Source organism: Nelumbo nucifera, chromosome 3, assembly GCF_055504915.1.
Source record: "Nelumbo nucifera cultivar China Antique chromosome 3, China Antique-T2T, whole genome shotgun sequence".
Taxonomy (NCBI): domain Eukaryota; kingdom Viridiplantae; phylum Streptophyta; class Magnoliopsida; order Proteales; family Nelumbonaceae; genus Nelumbo; species Nelumbo nucifera.
Window position 1 is genome coordinate 11,251,324 of NC_142651.1, and position 24,760 is coordinate 11,276,083.

General features: G+C 39.3%; 1 protein-coding gene across 9 annotated transcripts in view; it reads right to left on the reverse strand.

The window, feature by feature from the left end:
• Positions 1 to 24,760, reverse strand: part of RGD3 (ROOT GROWTH DEFECTIVE 3) — a 90,089-nt gene that overhangs the window by 13,353 nt on the left and 51,976 nt on the right. For all 9 annotated transcript variants that reach the window (XR_016084714.1, XM_088902291.1, XM_010256753.3 and 6 more), the window contains 9 exons: positions 22,733 to 22,973; positions 10,275 to 10,448; positions 9,768 to 10,193; positions 9,269 to 9,700; positions 8,997 to 9,116; positions 8,420 to 8,902; positions 7,734 to 8,272; positions 4,043 to 4,532; positions 3,869 to 3,937 (listed from right to left, as the gene is read on the reverse strand). Coding sequence is in view for 8 of the 9 variants with exons in the window: in XM_088902291.1 (XP_088758417.1) it covers positions 3,869 to 3,937; positions 4,043 to 4,532; positions 7,734 to 8,272; positions 8,420 to 8,902; positions 8,997 to 9,116; positions 9,269 to 9,700; positions 9,768 to 10,193; positions 10,275 to 10,448; positions 22,733 to 22,973 (2,974 nt within the window). In the remaining variant the exon portion in view is untranslated. The remainder of the gene's footprint in view (positions 1 to 3,868; positions 3,938 to 4,042; positions 4,533 to 7,733; positions 8,273 to 8,419; positions 8,903 to 8,996; positions 9,117 to 9,268; positions 9,701 to 9,767; positions 10,194 to 10,274; positions 10,449 to 22,732; positions 22,974 to 24,760) is intronic.

The following is a 24,760-nucleotide window of genomic DNA, read 5'->3' on the forward strand; positions in this document are numbered from 1 at the left end:
TTTCTTGAATCCTATTGGCAATCCACTCTTTTCTTTCTTCCACTCTTCAAATTCTTCCTTGTTCCAAGCTTTGATTCTAGCTTTTAGGGCCTGCAACTTTTTATATAACTTGTACTCTTTCCATCTGAGTTCCATTTGGTCTTCTTCCCACCACAGTTGAACCTTTTTTATAAAATCAAGATGTAGCAACCACATGTTCTCAAACCAGAAGGGACATGGCCCCCCTCCTATGTTTTCTTGGGATAACCTAACTGGACAATGGTCTGAGGTAGGTCTAGGAAGAGCCCTCATTGCTAGTCCCCTCCAAGCAGATTCAAATTCTGAAGAGAATAAGAATCTATTTAATTTACAACACAGGGGTTCTTCTTGGAAGTTGGACCAAGTGAAGTTTGCTTGCAACATAGGTAGCTCTCTCAATTCATATGAGTCCACAAAAAGGTTGAACTTTCTCATGCTAGAGGTCACCCTATGATTTGAATTGGTAGTTTCATTTAGGAATCTTATGACATTAAAGGTTGAACTTTCATTTTGGTAGTCTCTCAATTCCTTCCTTCCTGTACCTCCTCTTTCATAATCCACACCACACCTAAGTCTTTCGACTCCACTCATCTTTTTTCTTCTTGTTCTAGAATTCTCTCCCTCCCCCTTGTTTAAAGCTTTTAACCGAGTTACTTCTTGTCCTTTTTTCTTATTCTTGCTAAGTTTTTTAATTGCCTTTTTAGTTCCAGCACCACTCTTATTAATCTCCCTCTCCTTTTCCATAGAAGTAGTCTCAATCAGTTCCGTCCCCTCTTCTGATCCCAACCTGGAGTAAATTTCCACCTCTATCAACTGCTTGAAAAGGATCACTATTAATTCTCAAATTCTCTCCCCTTCCTCCTTAGACCCTTCTACATCCTCACCGACCCCTATCTCATCTGTTACTCCCACCGAGTCACTAGGAACGACAGCTGTTGGGCAGGACTTGGAGACACCTGTAGGCTGAACAGGCAAGACAACCGGAGAGAATAGGATTAGTTGAAACACAAAAAGGAACTAAAGAGGATTGGCACAGCATACCGGGCTTCAAAGGGTCTGCACTAATCTCCACAAAAGACTGGACTAAAGGGATTTTAAGTCGGGGATTCTCCTCCAAACCAACCTTTGAAGGGAAAGCCGGGGATGAGGATAATCCAGTAGCTTTGCTTGCTGAATGCTGAGAAGGAGGCACTCTACTAACACTTGGCTATATCTCTGGACAGGGATAGGAACTGCTCCATCTTTGACCAAGGTATTATCCTTGCCCAGGTGAGGAACTACTGCACCGTAGCTCTTCTGAGTTCCCAAAAGAAGTCCAGAGGGTGCTGGTGAAGAAGGTTCGAATAGAAGTCTTGTTCCCATCTCCGTTTCCTCCAAGAAACTTATGCCACACCTACTTTTGACGCTGCCTATACTGGAACCTCCAGAAATTTCCACATCAGTCTTTTCCCCTTCAAAGTTTACCCAATCTGAATCAAACTCATCCTCTTCCTCTTTGCTTCTGCTATACCTCGGACTTGGTCGTTCAGGGCTGGTGGAGTAGGAGACCAGCCTCGGCCTCCAAAACAGTTTTTCCGCAGCCTTAACAGATTGAACCTTCGAACAGGGCTAAGACTGGGACGATGATAGACATCTTTTATCATCTCCTGTTTTCTTTGCCTCTCTCATCACGTGGTCACTTAAAGTGGCATGTGACCTTAGCTCTAAGTTGGGTCCTGGTCCACTTTGAGTTCCATGTTAAGAGGTGTAGAAGCAATCGAGTGGAAGATCTCCCTCTTCCACAAGTGGAAAGGGAGACCAACAATCTGAATGGAATGGTTATACCATCCTCCACTGAGAAGTCTTTTGAGTTTGAGCTAGGGGACCATCTCATCACTGTAGCCGCCCCTGTCTTCAATATTAGACTCAATGTACTGATATCTAGCTCGTCTCCCATCAAATCTAAAAGAGCTTTATGATCTTCAAAAGGGGTAAACTTGGTCCTTTTACCTTCAAATTTCTAACTAGTCTTCTGCGATAAGCCTCCAGTTTTCTGGTTTTTTTTTCAACTTCAACCACCAATTTCTTTTCCCAAACTACCTTTTCTGTATTGTAAGCCATTTTATCAATACCCAGACCATTCACCAAGAAATGACTTTCAGTTTCTTTTTCCTTTTCAGGGTAAGGTTCACTCTACCCCTGCTTCAACCCCATCAATACCCAGAAATGACCACTCACTCCAACTTGATCTATTTTTCCCTTCAGGGATACAAACTAGCTGCTTCTTCCCTCTTCCGAAGTATTCAACCAACACAAGGAACCTTCCCTTTTTGTTCCATCTTCTTTCAGCAAAGTATCTTCAGTCACCTCCTTCTTTGGAACTTTTCCATTCTGCTTCTGTGTCTGTTTGAATTGCCTTTTCCACAAAGTTTCTGAACCATTCAATCACAGCAGTCCCAACCAGCATAACCATGGCTTTCCGCAACTCCCTGATCTTCAGTGTGATCTTCCCCTTTACTTTTCATCTCTCAAAAAGGAATGCTTTTGCCTCAGCTCTTTGAAATTTTCTCCAGGTTGTTATCTCATCGAACTCCATTCTATCAGGCCTGGTCTCTTAGATCCAAGTTTCTTCCACTTTGGATATATTGAAGCTTAAGAGGTGTAGAAGTGATCCTCTAACTAATCAGACTGCATAAAGGCTTTCATCAAGGGAGGTAAACATTTATGGATTTTTGGGACCGTCAACAGTTTGTCAAAGTCAAAGTGAAGCATTTGACCAACTGGTCCCCACATCTAAGTTTGCTCCAGCAACGAGTGTTTTTGGTTCTCTCAGGGAAAGTTAAGGTAAGTTCTTTCTTTTTTTTCCCTATTTCTTCAATACAACAGTATTTTGCTCACTTGATGTCCCTCCAAATGAGGTAATAGGGTTCAACAGTGCTCTCCCAAGATTGCAGTCATTGGATGAAAAGGCTCCTTGGATGAATGCCATATGAAAGAATATTTCTCTAGAAAGTAAAATAACTAGACCAATGTCAAATGCATATTTTTCTAGAAAGAAATGGAGAATCATTTATTTCACTTAGATTTTAGCCACACAAATCCTGCCCCACAATTGATCTCAATCATAATCCATGTTTTGCTTTCAAATGTAAGCTTTACAATTTACATGATTTCTTACCGTCACTTATGTTTCCTTGGTCTTACCCTAGCTCTTCTAGAGATTTCTACTTGAACCAAGTCACTCACTAGTTGTAGAATCAAACCATCTCAATTAATTGTCGCTCATTTTGTCACCAACTGGCGGCACTCCTTAGTCTTCTCTAGACTCTAATAACAATACTTATAATCTTTGTCATTATCATCATCACCATCTAAGTCCGATCACATGGGTCAACTATCATTTATAATACTGTCCTTTCTAATTTTACCATGCATCCATTTCAGCTACACTCATTTTTTTAAACATGTTGCTTCTTGATTGTCCGTCACTCTATTCCAGTAAAACAATTCTAGTATTCAAGTTGTTCGTAATGTAGCAGAAAATAAACAAACTTCCCTCCTGTAACACCTCCAGTCATCAGAATTGGACCAAAATAATTTCTAAAGCAGCAAGGTCATTGCCCAAAAAACGTGTTAATAATATATAAAAATTCATTATGGAATTGAAACTTTAATGTCATGCTCACTGTTGCTCAATGCACTACTTGTATGTCTCACTTGATCTCTAATTTGTTGTTACAGGCCATTCTCTCATATTATTTGTTAAAGAACATTTGTTAACAAACAAGAAATATAATCAATGCAACAAATATTTAGATGATAACTGACAAAAAAAGCAAGTTATATATTAAAGGTAAAGATCAATACGTACTTGCCGCTCAGTTCCAAGAAACCCTGGCATTAAGAAGTCAAAGAGGGACCATAACTCCAATATGTTGTTCTGAAAAACAAATTAAATATTTGTCAAAAAGAACCTAGAATTTCAAGATTGCATTTTATTTTCTACCCAACCATTTTAACCATCAATGCCAAGAATAAAACAAACCTGTATGGGTGTTCCACTCAATATAAGACGGTGTTCAGCTTTCAACTGTTTCACTGCACCAGTAACCTTAGACTTCGAGTTCTTAATTATATGTCCCTCATCTAATATGCAGTAATTCCAGGGAATCTGTCCAAGATAATCAATATCTTTACGGACCACATCATAAGAAGTTATGATAACATTATGCTTATCAAAATGACTGCGGAGAGAGATCCGTTCTTGGGCAGAACCAACATACTGGAGAGGAATCACCACAGATGAATCTATGTACTTGTCTATTTCATATACCCAGTGTCCAACTAGTGTAGTTGGACAAACAATTAGGGACCAAAGATCCTTGCCATCAATTGAAGAACGACGGTCTACAATGTCAGATGCCACAATAGCCGATGCCTGTAGTGTTTTACCAAGTCCCATATCATCACATAAGATTCCATGAAGCTTGAAACGCTTCAAGAAAGCTAACCAGTTTATACCCTCTTGTTGATACCTGGAAGCAACAAAAATTATAAACCTCAAAGACCAAACTACCGATCCATTCAATAACACTTCACGTTCTAAATAATGAACAGGAGATATGCATCACCAGGTTCAATGCAAGAATAAACACAAGATTGGATAAAGATATTTAGGAACCTCAAATTGCATATAAAAATAACACTATTTTCATAATGATCATAATATAATAGGTAAAGTGGGCACCACCACTTAACCAAGACAGATTCTTTTTCAAATCTCTTACATTCTATGATTCTTTCTTCTTCTCTTTTTTTCCCTAGATATTCTCTGACAGATTACATGGTATCAGAGCATAATCTGTCAGAAAAGAATGTAGCTTTCTTTCTGACTCTCTTCTATATTTCATGCCTGATCACTTCAACAACTTGAAGGACTAGAGATCTGATTGATCGTCTCTTTTCTCTCTCCCATTTTGCCTCCTTGTTTGTAAGAGAAAGGTTTATTACTGGGTTGCTTCTGAAGAGATTGAAGCATGTAGAAGGCTCTGTTGGACTGCAAGGAAAATTTCTTGCTGAGTTCAATCTGGACAGTGTTTGTGGAAGCCTGTTATAGTTCAAGAAGGTGCTGAAAGGTGACCAGACCTCGCTTTTAATGTGGGGTTGGTATTTTCTATTTGCTGAAATAAAAACCAGAGTTCTAGCAAGTTTGCTCAGACTGTACTTAATGAGTTACAGTGGCAGTGGTTGCATGGTGCAAGTATTAGCATGTCGTGAGTAAGTATTTTTTAGATCAGTTTTGACCCTCCCAGAAAGCAGTGGTGCTGTTTTCTTCAATTGTTACAGTCATGTGCCTGTTTGACCTGAAAAGGAGTGTGTTTGTTATTTAGTGTTGCTGTTTTCCTTTTGGAAGAACAAAGGAGGTTGGAAGTAGTGTTACAGAAGTATCTTCAGAGGGTTCTGTTAATTCAAACTCTTCTGGAGGGTAAGTTGCTTCTGGTGGTGGAATGGGCAGCATGGGTTTACTTGTGTCCATTGTTCTTCTTGATGGACTAAACTACTAGGAAAGGTCCAAGAGTGTGAAGATGATTGATGGACCCAAGGGAAAGTTGGGGCATCTCATTGGGAACACTAATAAACTTGCTAGTGAAGGGGCTGATTATGAGAAGTGGGAGCAAAAAAGTTATATGATTATGTCATGACTTACATCTTCAATTCAGCTTACTCTTAGAATTTTATGTGGGCCGAAATAGCCAAGGAGATTTGGGACCAAGCAAAATAAATATATTCAGAACAAAGACATTTTGTTTGGATCTACCACCTCCAAATTGAGTCACGGCACGGTTTGCATGTGGAAGGAGTTGGACACTTGGACTATTACAAGACTATTAACTGGTAGGGTGAGGAAGATGCTCCAGCCTATAGAGAGTTGATTTCCTAAGAAAGAAATTTTTTTGGCTTCTAGCAGGTCTGAATTCTATTTATTATGAACCTATCTGTGTTCAGATTTTGGATGGTCAAGTGCTTCCAGGTCTTGAAGAGGTTTTTGCATTGATTCAGTCTGAGGAAAGTAGGAAGACTGCAAAAGAAGGGTGAAAATGATAGGGATTAGCTTTGGTGGCGCCATTGTAAGATGTCTAGCCACACAAAAGAATTTTGTTTGGACTTGACTGGTAAGCCTAAGAAGTTCCAACGGAAGCATAAGTACAAGGCCTAATGCAGCTATTATTGCCTCCTTTGCAACTAAGAAAGTCAGCAACAACCAAATCAAAGTATCTCCTCTCTAGTTCAACCTATGGGCTCTATATCTAAAGGTCTTCTAAGTACCATGCATGATCAATTTAACCAGTTTGGGCATGTTGTCAAACAGTTTGAGCATGGTCTTCTAAGTACCATACTCTTTATGTCTCAACTTCACTTCTCAATCACATTGGATCATTGAAGCAGGGTCCACAAACCACATGACTGGTAAAGTTAAACTTGTTGATGAATTCTCTCCTACTATTACGAGGTAGGAAGTTATCTCCCTACCTATGGGCCTTTACTTATTTGATGTTTACCATGTTCTCAAGATGTCCATCAGTCTTCTCTATATTAGTTTCATTACAAAGTCCTTGAATTGTTTAATAACCTTTTTCCCCAAAACTTGTGTGTTTCAGGATTTGGCTTTGGGGAGAAAGATTGGTAGAGGACACATGAATGATGGTCTCTATATTATGGATTCAATGGCTTCTGAACTCTAAAGTTTCCAAAGGCACAAGTTTATTGAATCAGTCAAGTTAGCATAAGAGTCATTGTAATAAAAACCAGAGTCATTTATCTTTTGCTTCCTTGAATATCTTCTTCCCAGATTTTTGCCAATGTCTTTATCCATGTTAGAGTGCCCTACTTCTCAATCGAGTAAACCTTTTAGAAATTCACACCTCACTATTTAAAGAAGATTTGATTTTCCCTTCCATGTTGTGCATACTGAGGGGTAGAGCTCCTTGGAGTCCTTTATAGTTGAACCTCGTGTTGAATCTTCTATAGTTTCTTCTGTTCCCTTGGTTAAGTCTTCTTCTCCTCCTAACTCTCATATTCCTGTTTCTCCACCTCCTCCTGCAAACCCTCCTATTTTCATAACACATCCTATTGTTTAGAGGAGGCACCAACGGCTAAGGCACAAGCATACACATGTTCCCCCATCTCTAGTTGAAGAGAGGACAAGTCCTACATTGCTATCTCTAATACCTACCTTCCCAAACCTTGACCTACCCACTGCTTATTCTTAAAGCCTTTTGCCCCCTTCCCACTTTTCCTTCCTAGCCTCTATTTCCTCCCAACCCATTTCCAAAACTGTAGCCAAAGCCTTATCTAAACTAGAATGGAGAGGTGCCATAAGAACTGCAATAGAATCACTTCATAAGAACAATTCTGGGACATTGTAGACTTGCTTTCTAGGAAGGAGCTAGTTGGATGTAAGTGGGTTTATACCAAGTATATGTTGGTGGTACGATTGAGAGATATAAAGCCCACCTTGTTGCCAAGGATTATACTCAAGTGTATGGGATTAAATTATATGGATATCTTCTCTCCAGTAGCTAAAATGACTTCCATTAGGGTCCTATGTCTTTGGCAATGAGTTGTGTTTGCCTAACAAACTTAAAATTATGATACAATGTAAGAAAACAAAGGGAATTGACTAACAGATATAGTTAAAAATGGGTAGCAGAAAAGACAAACAGGTTAACAAGTACCTCCTTAATGTTACTTTTAGTTCAGTGGAAAGCTTATAATCATCAATATGGGAATTATCCAACAGTTGTTCAAGAAACTGTGCATCTTCTGTACTTCTAGATAAATCATCACTCAGACCAGCTGGTGGCGGAAGGCCCCTAGCTAATGGAAGTAGTGGTACAAGAGCAGCAAAACTATGTGTCACGCTCTGTCTGACAGCATGATCACAATCACTCATACACCTTAGCAGAGGGACAACTAACAAAGGAGCATAAGGGACAAGATCCACCCCTAAACCCTGAACAAGCAAAGTTACAAGCATCCCAGCTCCTTGTCTTGCATGAACAGAAGTTGAATCGCCCAACATAGGAATAACTTTCGCAATGACAACTCCCATGACGTGTATAGTCATTGACTTAGCCATTGAGGTGATACACCTTGAAGCAGCTAATCTAACAGCAACATGGTAATGCCGCACACATTCGAAGATGCAAGGTAAAAGTGTGAGCAATTTTAGTCTTAGCGTATCATCCAGCATAGACACAATGGAGCGAACCACCTGGAAAGCATCACATATATAAGATAGAGAACATTAAACTCCACGAGAACAAAGGTAATTGCAAGGATGGATATAGAATAATCAACAAAGAACAAAATGTCATTCAAAATAAAGGTGATGGACATGGAAATCAGAAACAATAATAACCTGGATATTGTTTATTAATATCTGTGGATCCTTAACAGAGGCAATTGCAAGCTTCAATCGATGATCATCCGTAGAAGTAGGCCCTTCCACACTTCCAGGCTTGAGAACTTCAGTTAGGCAATCCCACAACTTTGGAAGTTTATCAAATAGTGAACTTCCAAACTTTCCACATAAATGTTTAAGTGCAAGCTCTGATCCACGTCTACTTATAAAGCCCTCAATCCTTGACCTGTCTTCCACTCCAGCTAGCAAATGAACTCTTGTCTTCTGATTACTGATATTTCTCCCAAAAGACAGCAGATCTTGATCCTCGATAATCTCCATGGAATTTATTATGGCAGCTTGAGGTGTCTCACAAGGATCCACACATGTCAAACTACAAAGGTTCTTAATTAATTTATCATTTGGACCAGGTTTACGTGTGATACAGTGATAAATAAGCTCAGCAAGCGCCTCAGCTGCCTTCTCTTGAAGAATTTCCTCCTAGCATTATTTGGTCAAAAGCAATATTAAAAAAACAAAGCACACATTCCTATACAATTTGAAACAAGAGAGAGAGAACTTGTGGAGTTGTTACCTGCTCTCTTTTTATAGAAGCCATTAGAGGTAGTATAATTGGATTGAGTTTAGCAGGCAGCTCAGACATCCATACAACTGCTGCTGCAACCAATGCAGAGACAGTAACATGCAAATTGCTCTGTGTACAGTTCCAAGCAAGGAGAGCATATAAGGAAGGTGAAACATATTAGTACTAGTTTCATGTAAGCATCAAAATACCAGCACAAGAAACTGCTGACCATTACTAGACAAAAAATATGAGAAATTTCAAATCTCACAACAGAGGCATACCTGAACACATTTTAAATAGCCAGATGTTGTCAGAAGTCTTTGCTTAGAAGATTCTATATCATCAAGAATATGTCTTTCAGTAGTATCCACCTCAGTGGGCAGCACAGTTTTTGAGGCGAAACTTATCGCATCATCAACACTTAGGGTATCCAAGTCAAACTTAGTAGCTGCCAACATGCTCTTGAACAAACCAGATGAATTGACCTTATGAAACAATAGATTGGCCTCATTACGCATCTTGGAATAAGTTCTTGAAAGCTCAGAATATGGAAGAAGTGAGTCTTTTGTAGGAAAAGCTGGATCGGAACACACCAACAAATCCAACAGCCGTTCTCTAATACGACCAACAAAACTAGACATAACTCCGTAACTTACAGAAACATGCCTACTCTTGATCTCCTTGAACCAAGAAACAAGAACCATGGAAGCAACCTGTAGAAAATCAATATCTTAGTGTAAAACCAGTAAAGGATAAATTATAACAAACATGTGGACCTACCTGTCTTTGGACCCCTGATAAAGAGGCTAGATCCTTCCACAGTGGATCAAAAACATACTGCAAAGACCGCTCCGGCAGTTTAGAAGCAAAAATGCCTAATGCTGCAGCAGTTACTGCCCGTGTGCGAGTCACAGACTTGTCACCATCTGTGCCAACTATTATTTTAACAAAATTTGCAGAAGCATCACCCTTTCTTTCTTGCAAAATAGCTCCTTTGGCAGAATCATAACTAAATTGTCCACTGCATTCATTCTCAAGTTTTACGGCCCTCATCTTAGCGGCAGCTCTAAAATGACTTTTCCGAGGAAGGGCAACTGGCCAAAACATTTTTGAAGAATCCAAGGGCGAACCATACGGAGTAGTTGCAAGCTCTACCCAAAATGAAAAATATGATTTTGCTGCAGCTTCCAGATCCTGCTCCGGACACTGGTAAAAATGATATAATGATGATAAGAGAAAAAAATTGCAACTTCTACTAAAATGCATAAATGGGTAACAATCAAAAACCTGAAGCAGGAGCCTCCAAACCCTCTCTGAACATTGAAGGATCTCCTCGTTTGATTCCAAGAGCAAGTTCTGGAAAACAATCCTAAGGGTATCACCCAGAATAAAAGAAGGCCAAATAGAATTAACTACAGGCTCAGTTGAGTTCCTTCTGCATCCAACTTCAAGCAATCGCTCCTGGAACAAAATCCTCAGGCAATATCAGAACTTATCATATCATAATACAGCAATATTTTATAAGCAAAAGGCAAGACACACATTTTTCAAAGAAACGTGCAAAAATGAAAAAAAGCCAAAGTTTGATAAATGCAGAAAGAAAAATAAAAAATTGAAACTATTAAACAATATTAGTTAAGATGTAAATTAAAATTTTAAATAAATGTTTAAAAAACAAATTATCTCAAATTAAAATATATAAATATAACATGTAAAACATATTCAAAATGAAAATTTGAAAATAAAATGATTTTATAGTTTTATTTTGTCTTTTAAAAAGATATTTATTAGGATGAAGGAATGAAACATTGAAGGTGTCTTCATGTCTTGTAACATCTTGAATCTCAGTTCCACAATGGTAGAAATTGCCAAAGTGAAGCTGGAGGAGATTCCACAATGGTAGAAATCTCAAATAGTGTTTGGACGAAGGTCTGGGACGTGACAGAACATGAAGCGTCACTTTGGGTAGAAGGTTGAGAGCATAGTTTTCAAGGTGTCTAGGAGATTCTGGGCGACATTGGGGTGCCTAGTCCCCTAGGCGGGCGCCTAGGTGATAAAAGTTTTATAATATAAAAAACTGACTTTTGGCTAGTTTCCTAGTTTTATATACCATTCAACATTTTTGTTAATTGAAAAAATAGCAATTATCTTTATTAAGAACATTAAATTTCCTCTAAAAATGTGGCAAATCATTACATCTAAAAGATAAAAAATCTTTTACATGTATTAATTTCATTATTTTCAAAAATAATACTACTATAATAAGTATTTAATAGAGCAAATTCATATTAATTAGCAGCTAAAGAAGGTTATTAACTTTATATGATAAATATTCAAGATAGAAAGTAAAATAGAAAAAAAACAAGGATGGAGTTTCTGTTTAATTTAATTAGAGAGAGAGATAATAGAAAAAAAAAGAACTTTATTATTCTATTCTTTCTTTCCTCTCTTTCCTTTTCTTTTTCTCTCCTCAAAACCCTTTGATCTTTTAAATTTCAATAGTAAAACATTAAAACAAAGTATAATTGATATATATAGCATATAATAAAATGTAGTAACACATACATTAATAAGACACATCAATATAAATGTCATTATAAAAGGCGCCTGCCTTGTCATTTTTGTCGCCTAGGCGGGCGCTTAGTCGCCCAGGCGGGCGCCTAGTTGCCTAGAAGGGTACCTAGTTGCTAAAAGTCAAGGCGTTTGGGTGAGGCACCCAGCCAAGGGCGCCTAGTCGCCTAGGTGATGCCTTGACAACTATGGTTGAGAGGTTGGAGATGAAGCTGATGCAACAGGGTGGAGGCCCCATGGCAACAAAGGAATGGAAGGGAGACTATTGACAAATGCACCTGGTATGGAAGAACGGATGGAAGGAAAGAGGAAATATTTATTCCTTGGATAGGTTAGAAATTTTAAATGGTCTTGAAAAGGAGGAGAATAATCTCGAGAAACAAAAGAACAATGAAGTATTAAAATCGGGTACCATGTTAGACCTGATTAGGTTATGCAATAAAACATGTAAAACGAGCGGGACAGGTAACAAGGACAATTGCTTTGAACTAGGTGGAATTCAGAGGGCCTTTAGCAACTCGCCAGATAATCCCATGAGTCTGATGGCCCCCAACGTCACGACTTGAGCTATTGGGCCTTATCCAATACATTATCCATTTCATCTACGTCTTCCTCAAAAGAAGAAGATAGGGTAAGAGAAGTTGATATTAAAAAGTTGGAAATGTCGAAGGAAGAAAAAGAAGGGAAAGGAAGGGAGAACAGCCTAGGGAAGAAGATAATATGGAGGGGAAGGAGAGGGGGACAACATTCAAATAGGGCCTAAGTTGGAAGATATGATCCCAAGATTGTTAGTGAAACAGTAGAGAAGAATGTTAAGAAGGGTGAAAAGGGAGGATTTAGGCGATGAGGGTGGAGCAGCTCCGGCTACAGAGGAGGAAGTAATTATAGATAGGAGACTCACAAAATTGAGAGAGTAGTGGATATGGAAATGGTGCTCAACAAAGAGGTGGAGATTAGTAAAATCTTGGGTGAAGTTTATTTTGTTGGGTGATTGCTTATCACCCTGATGTAGCCTCTTTAATCAGTTTCCATAATAAAGTTTATTTTTTTTATTTATCTTTAAAAAGACAAAAGTCAATATGACAAGAACATATATAATGAAGAGAAGAAGGCTAAAAGCTTAAAAGGAGATAATTACAGATTCCTATTTAAGATACTTAATCTTCTCGATCATCATTGTCCAGGAATTGTCACACTATACGGGGCCAAAAACGTGAATCCTGTTTCACTATTCCATTCTGTTTAATGTCATATCCTTTGCTAAATTATGGACACTTAATTATTTCTAATGACTTCGATACATGCCCTTCAACATGCAACAGATCAATCCTTGTTACAGGTGCTGTTGTTGTTCTTCTATGAACATGACCCAACCATCCGTGTTACAGGTGGTAATCCTAGGTTCTTTTGAATGACTTCATTTCTGACCCTATCATTTATAATTTTTCCACACATCCATCTCAGCATATTCCATTAATTCAAAGATTGGTTACATGAAAATCCCCTTAGAGAGGCACCAGGTGCAGCCTCTCCATACAGAAAACACAAAAACTACATAAAAAAGTGCATGACTGTTAAAAAGCGCAAATTACAGTTCAACCCAGAACAATGTTTCCCTGCTTGTCCCTTGTTTTGCCAAGACATCAACAAATACATTAGCTGATCTCCCAACCCACTGTACTGTTACAGACATATTCCTTGTCAGCCATTTGAATTTCTTTATCTCATTCTTGTAGTCCCACGTGACATCCTCCGGACTATTTAACCAGTTCACCACTGTCTTAGAGTCCCCTTCAACCAGAAGCTGCTCCACACCCATTTCTTTTGCAAGAATAATTCCTTGTATTGCAGATAACAGCTCTGCCCGAATAGAGTTCCCAACACCTAAAGGGCCAATGTATAGTAAGACAGCCTCTCCAGCCTCATTCCTCAGTACACCTCCCAATCTAGAGGGACCCAGGTTGCCCTGCCTACTTCCATCAAAATTCAGCTTCAAAGAACTGTGAGGAGGGGGGGGACCCAGCTTGTCATTACCTTTACCTTGGAGGAGGAATAGCTTGCTACTGATAACCAATCCCTCCGAGGCCTGACTGCTCCTCTCCTTTTCCTGGAAGGTCCTGGCATTCCTTTCTTCCCAAACTGTCCATAACAAGGCTGCTCGTGCACACCTCCACATTTTCCTTCCTCTTTTATGGGGCCAGTAGAACATAGAAGGGTTAAAGATGTACTTACTTCTGTTGGCATATCCTATCTACACCCAAACAATGATAGAAGCCAAACCCAGAGCTCTGCAGTGACACTACAAGATAACAATAAGTGATAACAGTCATCACCATGAGATCTACAAAGAGTGCACCGGTTTGGAGAAATACATAGGAAGGGTCTTCTCTTTTGTAGGTTATCCATCGTGCTTACTTTACCATGCCACACTTCCCAACACAAAGCTATGACCTTGGAGGGAACCGGCCTACATCAGACTTCTTTGGAAGGGGAACTTTGTTGAGAGGAGGTTTGGCAAAGGAAATTAAAAAAGGAACCACGAGAAACCAAAATCCTCTTATCAGGTTTCAAAGGACCCAACCAAACCTTATTGAGGAGACCAAGAAGAGAAGACAAACAATCAACTTCATCCTCCCTTAACCCTCTACAAAAACCAAAATCCCAAGACAAAGACAAATTTAAAATTGAAGGAAAGAATTTTTAAATCATCTCTTTTTTATACAAAGAAACGGAGTACAAGGTGGAAAAAGGTCTTTTAGGGGAAGATCTCCAACCCAAATGTCCTCCCAAAACCGAATAGAAATACCGGAACAAGCACCATACCTAGCACAACTAAGGAACTACAGAAGAATTTTGTGAATTGCTTTCCATGGTGTTGCTAGGTTAGCCCTCCTTGAAGCACCAGCATCCCATCCACTCTCTGAGCATCCATGAATACTCTTCACCACTTCATGCCACAACCTATCTCGCTCCATAGGCCACCTCCACAACCACTTCCCTAACAAAGCTGATTTCTTTTTCAGCACATTTCCAAGCCCTAATCCTCCTTCCTCTTTGTAGCTTCTACCCACAACCTCCCAACTGATTAAGTGGCCTTTTTTACCTTCTCCCGGTTCCCAAAGAAAATCTCTCATCAAGGTGATCCTCCCACCCAAAGAGATGTAATTTTTCTTCAGACATCTAATCTCTTTTCAAACTTCTCTATGACTGGGGTCCAGAACCTACTCTCGCTAGGGTTTGCCCCTAATGGCAACCCTAAATAGGACAAAGGCCAGGTAGAAATTGAGCACTGAAGACAATTTACAATAGCCTCAACCTTCTCAAAGTCCAGATTGACTCCAGCTAAGCAACTCTTTTCTAAATTGATTTTCAAATTGGACACTACTTCAAAGGCTTTAATCATTTCTTTCAAGTTTCCAACCTTCTCACTAAAACCACCACCACAGAAGAGCATCAAGTCATCTGCAAACTACAAATGAGTTACTGGAATTTGGTTTGTGCCTTTCTCCATCCCCCTATCACATCTTCCCTAACAGCCCTGGTGATAATTTGACTGAACACATCAGCTACCAAGGTAAAGAGAAAAGGTGAAAGTGGATCCCCTTGTCTAATACCCCTATTAGTTGGAAAAAAATTCCTTACCACCCCATTTACTAGGATGGAGTAGTGACAAGAGCTGACACAACCAAACATCCAACCACACCATCTTCTTCCTCAAAGATTTTTTCTAGCCACCTAACTTGATCTTCATCCAGATTTGGCCAATCTATCCATTCCAATTCCAACATCTCATCCAAGGGTCTTTTCTAAATCGATTTAAAGTGATCCACAAACTTCTTAGTAATATCATACTGATTAGTGAAAACCTCCCCCCTACCTCTAGCTTAGACACAAAGTTCTTTCTCCTCCCATTTACCACATCATAAAAAAAAAAACTTTGTATTTCCATCACCTTCCTTGATCCACCTATGCCTCGATTTCTGCCTCCAACTTATTTCTTCTCTCAATAAGACCTCTTCTAAATCCTTCAATTGTCTCCTCATGTTTCTCTCACCCTCCATTCTAGCTTGAGCTTCTCTTTCGTCCAGCTCTTCTATCCTAGAGATCACTTTTTGCTCCTCAATTCTTCCAAAGTGATCCCTATTCCATTATTTTATTTTGGATCTCAGCCTTTGCAGTTCTTGTGAAATCTTACCCCTTTCTACTTTATCCTCAATTCCTTATTCCACCATAATTTAACTTTATTCACAATGTCTGGGTGGGTTAGCTACATGTTCTCAAACCTAAAAGGCCTAGGTTACCCTAGGCAAAGCTCTAGACACCAAGTTTCCCCAATAGTTCTCCTAATCAACATTAAAAATAGACCTGTCAAACTTTGACCGCAAGGGAGTTTCCTATAGGTTAGACCAAGTAAATTTAGCTTGTAGCAGCAGGATCTCATTTAACTCACAATCAGCAATAAAGCTATTATACTTTCTCATGCTAGTTGTGATGGTTTGTTGGGAATTATTAGTTTCTTCGAAAAAATGTATTACATTGAAGTCCCCCCCTAAACACCACAGACCTTTCCATAGACCCTGAATTGCATACAACTCCTCCCACATGCCTTTCCTTTCTCTATAGATATTGCTTAACACCCAAGTGAAGTCATCCTCTACAATCTTGAATTTGATGGAAACCGAGAACCTCCCTATTAACATCTCCAATGCTTCTACTACATCATCCTTCCATAATGTGACAATCCCTCCCGAGGCTCCCCAAGAAGGGGCTGAGGTCCACCTTACTCCTCTAGACCTCCACACACTCCTCGCCCATCTTCTGTTCAACTCCAACAACTTTGTTTCTTGTAACATAACAATGTTAAGGCCTTTTTCTTCTAAGTAAATCCTTTATCACCCTCCTCATCCTTGCACTCCCTAATCCCCTAATATCCCAGCTAACTATTCTAGATTCCCTTAGTTCATCCCCTTTCTCCTATAACCTCTACCACTAAACTCTAGATTCCTTTCGATGTTACCAATTAATCTTTCCACTTCAGATTGTTTCTTCTTTTCCTTATTCTTTTCCGCCTCACTCTTTTTATTATAAGACTTCACATGTCCTTTCCTTTCGGCCCTCTCTTCAACCTGACCTCCCTCAGCAATAGCTTCCAAAACTGAAGTCTGAAATCCTCCTTTATCATAGTCAGCCCCTTCCTTTCCCCTAACCATCACCATTTCACTGAACCTGTCCACATATCCTTCCTTTTGTTTGAGATTCTCAAACTCTGTACAAATCAGTCTCCAAATTTTATCTACTTCCCCACTCTTCCCTTCAATGCACCCTTCCCCAACTCTTCCACGTTCTTCCACCTCCAATCGTACCCTTTTTGTACCTTCTGGGTGGGATATGCTGGTACCTCTGTTTCAGGCATAATACACTGGTTAGTAACCAAAAACAGATTTGACATCCGTATCTGGTTGGATAGGGATAGCACAAGGAACGCTAGGACTAGATTGTTTGCCAAATACGATTGAAATTGGTGCCATTTCCTTACAGTGGACTAGACTTCTTATCCATGCTCACAAGAGAGGGTTGTTCTCTTACATTTAAGTCCTGTACGTCCTGATACTTTTCGTTGGCTCCCTCATTATGGGATAGTGGGATCTGTCCAGCAAACGCAGCACCTCCTACCCTTTGTTCTTCCTTGGGAAATCTACAGTAGCCCCTTCTTCTGCTAAGTACAACACCTCTGTATTCAAGCTCCCTGTTTCAATCAGATTTTGTTTAGCTTGCAAATCGAGACTACCCAGAATTTGGGCTCCATCTGACTCATAGTCATCGTCACTGCTGCTTTCATCTCCAGACCAAACTACAGATTCTAGATTTTCTAAATCAATGCGCTTAACGCATCTAGGATTCCACCTCTCAGGCGACAACCGATTCAAGCTCTTAGTTGGGATCCACCGAAAAGATCTACTAGAATGTGCACTCCAGTCATGTGAAGATTTAGAAGATAGACGATTAGAAATGTCTATCAACTGACCCCCCCAACTTCAGTCATGTGAAGATTTAAGTGAGAATGTGACTGAGCCCCCTACCCCCCAACTCCAGTCATGTGTTGTTTTAAGTGAGCATGTGACTGGACCCCCCCCCCCCCCCAACTCTAGTCACATGCTGCTTTTAGTGAGCATGTGACTTAACCTTGTCCTTATTAGTTATGGCCTTAAAACTGGGCCCAACAGAATTAAGATTTCCTCTCACCCTAGGCCTGGGAGAAATAACAGGGTCCATGGGTTCAGTGCTCTTAGCCGACCCCACAAGACTACTTGGCCCACCAAGTTGACCCACCTCAACTCCCGGTTCAACCACCTTATTTCTTACTTCAACTTGCTTTTTAAGTGGAATGTTTGTGTTTTTACCCAAAAACTGGACACTTATGAGACTCGTGTTAGTTTAGAATCTTCACAGCCGTTGAATAGATCTTGGGAGGTCTATCTTGCCAAGGCTGACACTGATGTCCCACCAAGTTGGTTGGGGTGGCTTGTCTTAGCTACCCTGGTGAGACCTAAAGTACATGCAGTGTGGGTTTTTTTGAAACCCTGAACTGGACCAATTTCCAGTATTGCCTTGGACCTTGGAGACAGATGGGCAAAACTGAAAAATTACACCTAACCCCTAGACTCGATTATGGTACTGCACTAGGTGTTGGATTGGGCTGTCTTTGATATGCCAATCAGTGAGATCCTTAGAGGAGGTCAAAACTTGGGTATGTTGGAGCAGTCTGAGAATTCACTTGAGTGGGTGATCATAGTGACATAATCATCCCCTTTGTCGGACAAAGTGAATGACCAGGTAATGGACTCTCTCTGATGGAAAACTAAACTGCCGACAGTTGAATTCCAACGTTGAGATTTGTTTTTGCAAAATATATATTTATACATATATATATTATGGTTTCAAAATGTTTGCAAAAGGTTTTAATTCCCGGGGTCCATGTGAGTAGAGAGTGCAGCATTGCACCTTGTAGCCGAGGGAGAGGTCCTCTCTTGTTGGGCAGTGTTTGATCATTAAGGGATGAGAGGTTAAGTGTAAAACCATTGAGGGTAATGCCTGATGGGCTAATCTTGCATCTGCCCACAGTTCTTGGGTTTTCATAAGGTGGCTGGATCCAAGAACCATTGTGTAAATGTTGGGCCCATTGAGAGCCCATGGTGATGGACTCAGGGGTTCACTGTAGATCAGAGTTAGGGTCCCGCGCCATACAATGAGAGCCAACTAGGCCAGCAGATTAAAGAGTAAGTGAGCACATAAGCTTAATGGGCTTAAGGCCCAATTCAAACTGGGCTTAAGTTAGTTAAATTAAAAGGGGGCGAATTCAGCTTTTGCGCTGATTAGGATTAGCTGAAGGATAAGATAAGTCTTATCCATTTAAGAGTCCAGATCCAAATATCAGATTTGGATTAGGAAACTCTCTCCTAATTAGATTAGGAGGCTGATCCAGAGAAGGCTATAAATAAGGGGGCGAATTCCTCAGATTTACACAAAAGCAAACTGCAGAATTCTTCCCCGGTTATTGCCACCCCTACCCAGTTCTTGATATTGCTCACCAACCCTTACTCGATTCTTGCTGAAGAACCATCCTACTGATCCTGCTTCACTACACATTGTGTCATCTTCAGTGGAAGTGGGCTTTGGTCTTTTCATTGGGCGTGAACACCTGCGTTGGGAGTTCATGCTACTTCGTATCAGGTACATCTCTCACTTCCTAATGGTTTCAGACCTGGTCCGGTTTTGGATTCAAGAACAGACCTTGAAAATGCAAATTTCTAAATTGGGGAATACAAATCCCGGATGGGAGTGAAAGAATTTTTTTGAAATTTCGCCGAACCTTCCTGCAGGGTTCGACCATCCATATGATGGATCTCCCATCCCTTCATTAAGCCTCTGACTTTCCATATGCCCCAAGTCTTTTTGGCTCTCCAAAAGTTGTTGGTCCATTTTAGTATAACTTCCAGTCTTTTTGGCTCTCCCATCCCTTCATTAAGCCTCCATTCTAGCTTCCTTCCACAAGCCTACTTCAATGGAGGAAGCCAACCAGATTGAAACGAAAACACCCTCCACTCTTATTTCCACCTTCCTTGGTATATCTTCAGGCCTCACTCCGCTCAGGAGAATAACTACAGAATGGAGGTCTCCCTCCACACATCAGTGCAATGGCATCTGCTACTTCTTGCCTCCAAAGATGGAAAGGCAATCCGATTATCCGTACCAGAACTCCATCTTCAATAGAAAAGTTTTTGGCATTAGAGAGAGGATTCCATCTAAAGATTGTAATAGTTCCCAGATCAGTCTGAAAATTAACTGTTGAGAAGTCTACTCTGTTCTCCCCAAAATCAACTAGAGCTTTACATTTATCAAAGGGAGTTACAAGAAACTCACTCTCCAGCTTTAGATTCAAGATCAAGTAATCTACAACTCTCTTCCAGTCAACAGATTGCAACCCTACCTCTATTATGAACTTACTAATCCATTTTTCCTTCTTCGAATGTTCCATCACCTTGAACTGTCCATTGGCTTTTGCTACAATCACTGGCTCTTGCTCCATGTTTCCAAACATACTGGACCTCCATGGAGAAAAAATTCCTCAAGCACACTACACATTCCCCTCCAACCTTGACGTAGTCTTCCTGCTGGGAAACAAACCAGCTTTGCATGTGCATTCTCACTTGCACTACTATTATCATTAAAATTACATATCATATATATATTCTATCTCCGTCCTAATTATTTTAAAACCAAATGGTTCTAGGGTGTTTGTCCATAATCTTAATTTTGCATTTAATCCTTCATTAGTTTCATCAATTACAACAATGTCATTAGCAAACAACAAGCACCATGAGAACTCTTTTTTGAATATGTTTAGCCGATTCAGTTGTGACTAATGCATATATATAAGAGTTGAGTGCTGAACCTTGGTAAAGACCCACAACTGCAAAATCTAATGTCCCTCCAACAAGTATTCTAACATTTCTTATTGCACTTTCGTAATATCCTTAATTAGATCTATATGGCTATTGGTGATTCCCTTCTTTTCCAACATTTGGAGATCTCTCCTTTTTTTTAATCTTTTGAAGGGCTACACAATAGGGGGTAGCCCATCCCCCAACCCAGGTGCAGGCGTGATTCGATCCCAAGTCTCCGCTACGACCAACAGGAGAGACCTTACCAACCAGCTGGTTGGCACATTGCGATCTCTCTTCTCTCTAAACTTTTCTATCAATCAGCTAAAAGGAAAGATAGCTTCCGTGGCTGCTCCCTAGTATAAACCGAAATTGCTTTTCCGATATACTAGGGTCATGACGTAATCCTCAATTATTCTCTCCCAAAGTTTAAAAGTGCGGGTCATGAGCTTAATCTCCTAATAGTTATCACAATTTGTATATCACCTTTGTTCTTAAATATAAGCACTATACTACTTTTTCTCCATTCATTATGTATCTTATTTTCTCCAGTTATCTAATTAAATAGCTTAGTTACCCATAATAAGCGTACCTTTTTTATAACTTTCCTACCTCTATCGGAATACCATCTGGACTTAACACCTTTTCCTTCTTCATCATATTTATCACTTCTTTCATTTCAGGAATTCTAATTTTACGAGGTACATGCCATTTCCAACACTATTTGTATTACTAATCTCTCTTCTAGTGCCCTTTGTATGCTGTTCATTAAATAATTTTTCAAAGCGTTTGACTAAGATACCGGATAAACCAGAATCATAAAAGATGTGACTAATTAGGTCGTATTCATCAACATTCACAGGGGTGCTACTAGTCAAAAAAACATTCACAGGGGTGCTTTGATTGGTCAAAGGTCTTCTTGTACCATGTCTCTCCAGTACGATAGATTTTCCCTTTTCTAGTTTATAAATTCATTTTTCTCCCTCTTTGCTACCTTGTTTATGATAGCTCTCATCATATGGTTTTATATTTTTTTAAGAATATCATATGGTTTTATATTTTTGCAAGTTTTCTTTATTTTTAGATTTTTACCAGTCTTTATAACATGCTCAATTTAACCTGATTATGTTATGAACCCCTCTTCATTCCCCCACAAAGTTTCATTAACACTTTTCCAATTCCCTTTAGATTCTCCTAAAACATCATTTGCTACTTTCTTGATGCAGTTTGCAATTTCAAGCTACATCTCATTAGTGTTTCCATCTACATCCCATTTTCCTTCTACTATGAGCCAACCTATAAATTGTGCTAATTTTTCTCCCTTTAGATCTCCCACCTAATTATTGAACACCTATTTTCTATCCTATTTCTCTTCCATTTCCTTATGTGCACTTTTACCACCACTATCTATGTCGTGGTTAAACATTCCCGGTGATAACTTCTTCATTCATAATCCTTCACACAAAATTTGTACTATTGTCCTAGTAAGGAGAATACATAATTCATGTTTGAAATATTTTAAATGTTATTTGTATCTCTTGGTCCATCCCCTCAAACTGTTGTTAAATATGCACCACACAATATCTTACACTTCTTTTTCCAACATGGCCACGTAAATGTCCGCCTATAAAATTGTTGTCATCATATAATGTGCAAAAACTATTGAGCATTATTGCAGTTTTCACTTTCAAAGAATGACCTAGCTTCTTTACCCACCCTCGTCCCAACCCTTGCCAAATTCTGGCCTCAACCAAGCATTATTGCAGTGTTCACTTTCAAATAATGATTACGAACAAAAAACTCAGGATCCAAAGTAGAGCTCCCCTTAAAAGGAAGTAAATGGAGAAGAACAAGAAAAACAAAAGAGGTGAATCCCAAACTTCTATACAAAAGGAGCAAAGACCGATCTTCCAAGAAGAAAACAAGGGAGAAAATAATAATAACAAGAAGAAGAAGAAGAAGAAAAGGGCAGAAAATCATGTTTTTCATTGAAAAAATAATAATAACAATAAGCAACCCCTAAAGATTAGAGGAAAAGGAACACTAACAAATAACAGTCCTGCTTATTTGGGCCATAGGAGGGTAGAATGGATAGAGACAAACACATATGCAAGGAAATGGCCCCTTAAATTAAAAGACAAGGAAACTCACAAACACATATACAAGGACATGAACAAGAACAATAAAAGATGTTTGCAAAACAATGAACATGTGGAGGTGGGAAAAGTTTACCAATGTACGTATAGCTGAATGTCGAACAGATGTAATACTATGTCTCATAAATGGCCATAGACGTGGAGCCAATGTTGATAACATGTAAGGATTTTCTTCAGACTTAATTCCACCACCGTGCTGATCAACCTGAACCAATTCATTCAGATCAAAGTCTTGTTTCTCTTTCAAGGTCAATGCTCCATACATCTTTGGAATCATCTCTTCCTCAGAATAGACTTCTGCCAGTAAATTCATGACACTGGAAACCAAACCACAAATATTTAAGTGTTTCATTCATAACATAAACATCAATGTCAGGCAACAAATGATAACCTGCCAACCAAGCACCATCATGACACTGTCATGCAGATAACTGGATCCAGTCTCTATGTACACCTCAACTTGAAGAATGAACTAAGAAAATACAAATGTGTACAAAAACCCCACTATGATGCAAAATACAAGCTAATCAAATCAAAGTGAAATGGTGGAAAATAACATGCATTTAGAACCAACACAGCAATTAGCCTGCCCAAGGGAACCAACAGTCACCACACAGGCGAGGCACATGCCTGGTGCACCTGGTTTTAAAATTATAAAACCATTTTTATAGGGATTAAGAATTTAGGACCCTAGTACAGACTTGTTTGGGCTTGCCTCGAGGGGCTTGGTACAAAAGCAGCACATAAAATCAAGAACGCGTAATGTTTAACATCACATTAGCTATTTGAAGTAAAGCAATTCGGTGAAAATAAAGAAATTGAGAGTTTACACTTGAACATGTTTAATATGTTATGATTGATTTTATTTTTGAATTTTCATTATAAATATGTTTTACATGTTACATTTATGCATTTTAATTTGAGATAATAAGTTTTTTAACACATTTATTTTAAATTTTAAGTTTATATTTTTAATTACAGCTTGGGGACAAAATGCCCCTTGCGTTTTTTTGCGCCTTGCTCTTTTAAAACATTGCCTCTAGTAGTACATATTATAAAACTCACCCTCAAGTTGGGTAAAAAATTCCTATCATTCCCAACATGAGGGCGAGCGAACATTTACATCCTCCATAAATACATCTAGTTGCTCCTTGCATTTACATTTCATTTCTTTCTAATGAAATGCTTATGAGCTTCAATATGCTTCATTCATTCATGTAAAGGGGCATGGAGCTGTCAACTGGGAATCCCAACTCTCCAAGAAGGTGCTTAATCCAGAACGCTTCAGCCACTCCATGAGCCATAGTGTGGTAGTCAGCTTCTGCACTATAACCCACCAACCACCACCTGCATTTTGCTCTTCAAGGTAGATCTCCTGTCATATGCTGATCCGGCCCAATCAGCACCAATGTATATTTCTACCTTCATATGGTCATGTTTAGCAAAAAAAAAATGCCAGGCCAGGGTGCTTCTTCAAGTTTCTATGCACGCTTTATGCAGCCATAAGATGAGACTTCTACGATGAGTGCGTATATTATGAAAACCCACAACATAGGCAATTTCTGGAAGAAATCAACCTTCACTTTTCACCATCCTGTGCTTAAGCTCAATAGGTGTGTCAACTAGTTTGACCCTCAGCTTTCCAGAATCCAGAAGAAAAGTCCTACATCCTTTCCTTCAAACTGAAATATCAAGTATTGTCTCAACATCTTTGTTTCTGATTCCTAGTTACTAGTCATGACAAAGTCATCCAAAGAAACAATCAAAGCCGCAATATTAACACACTCCCTCTTCACAAATAATGTGTGATCAGCCTAACACTACCAACAACTGCAAGGGGTCTACCACCCAATATCCACTACCTTTTAACTTGGAATCTAAGGGGTTTTACCATATACACCTCCTCCCCAATGTCCAAATTAAGAAAAGCAATATTAATGTTCAACGGATGAAGATCCCAATCATATGTTGCTGCCAATTAGTAAAACTTGTATAGAGTTCATTTTAGCAATAAGGGGGAAGGTTTCAACATAATCCACACCATACGCCTAGGAGAAACCCTTTGCAACTAATCTTGCTTTGTATCTCTTCACTGAGCCATCCG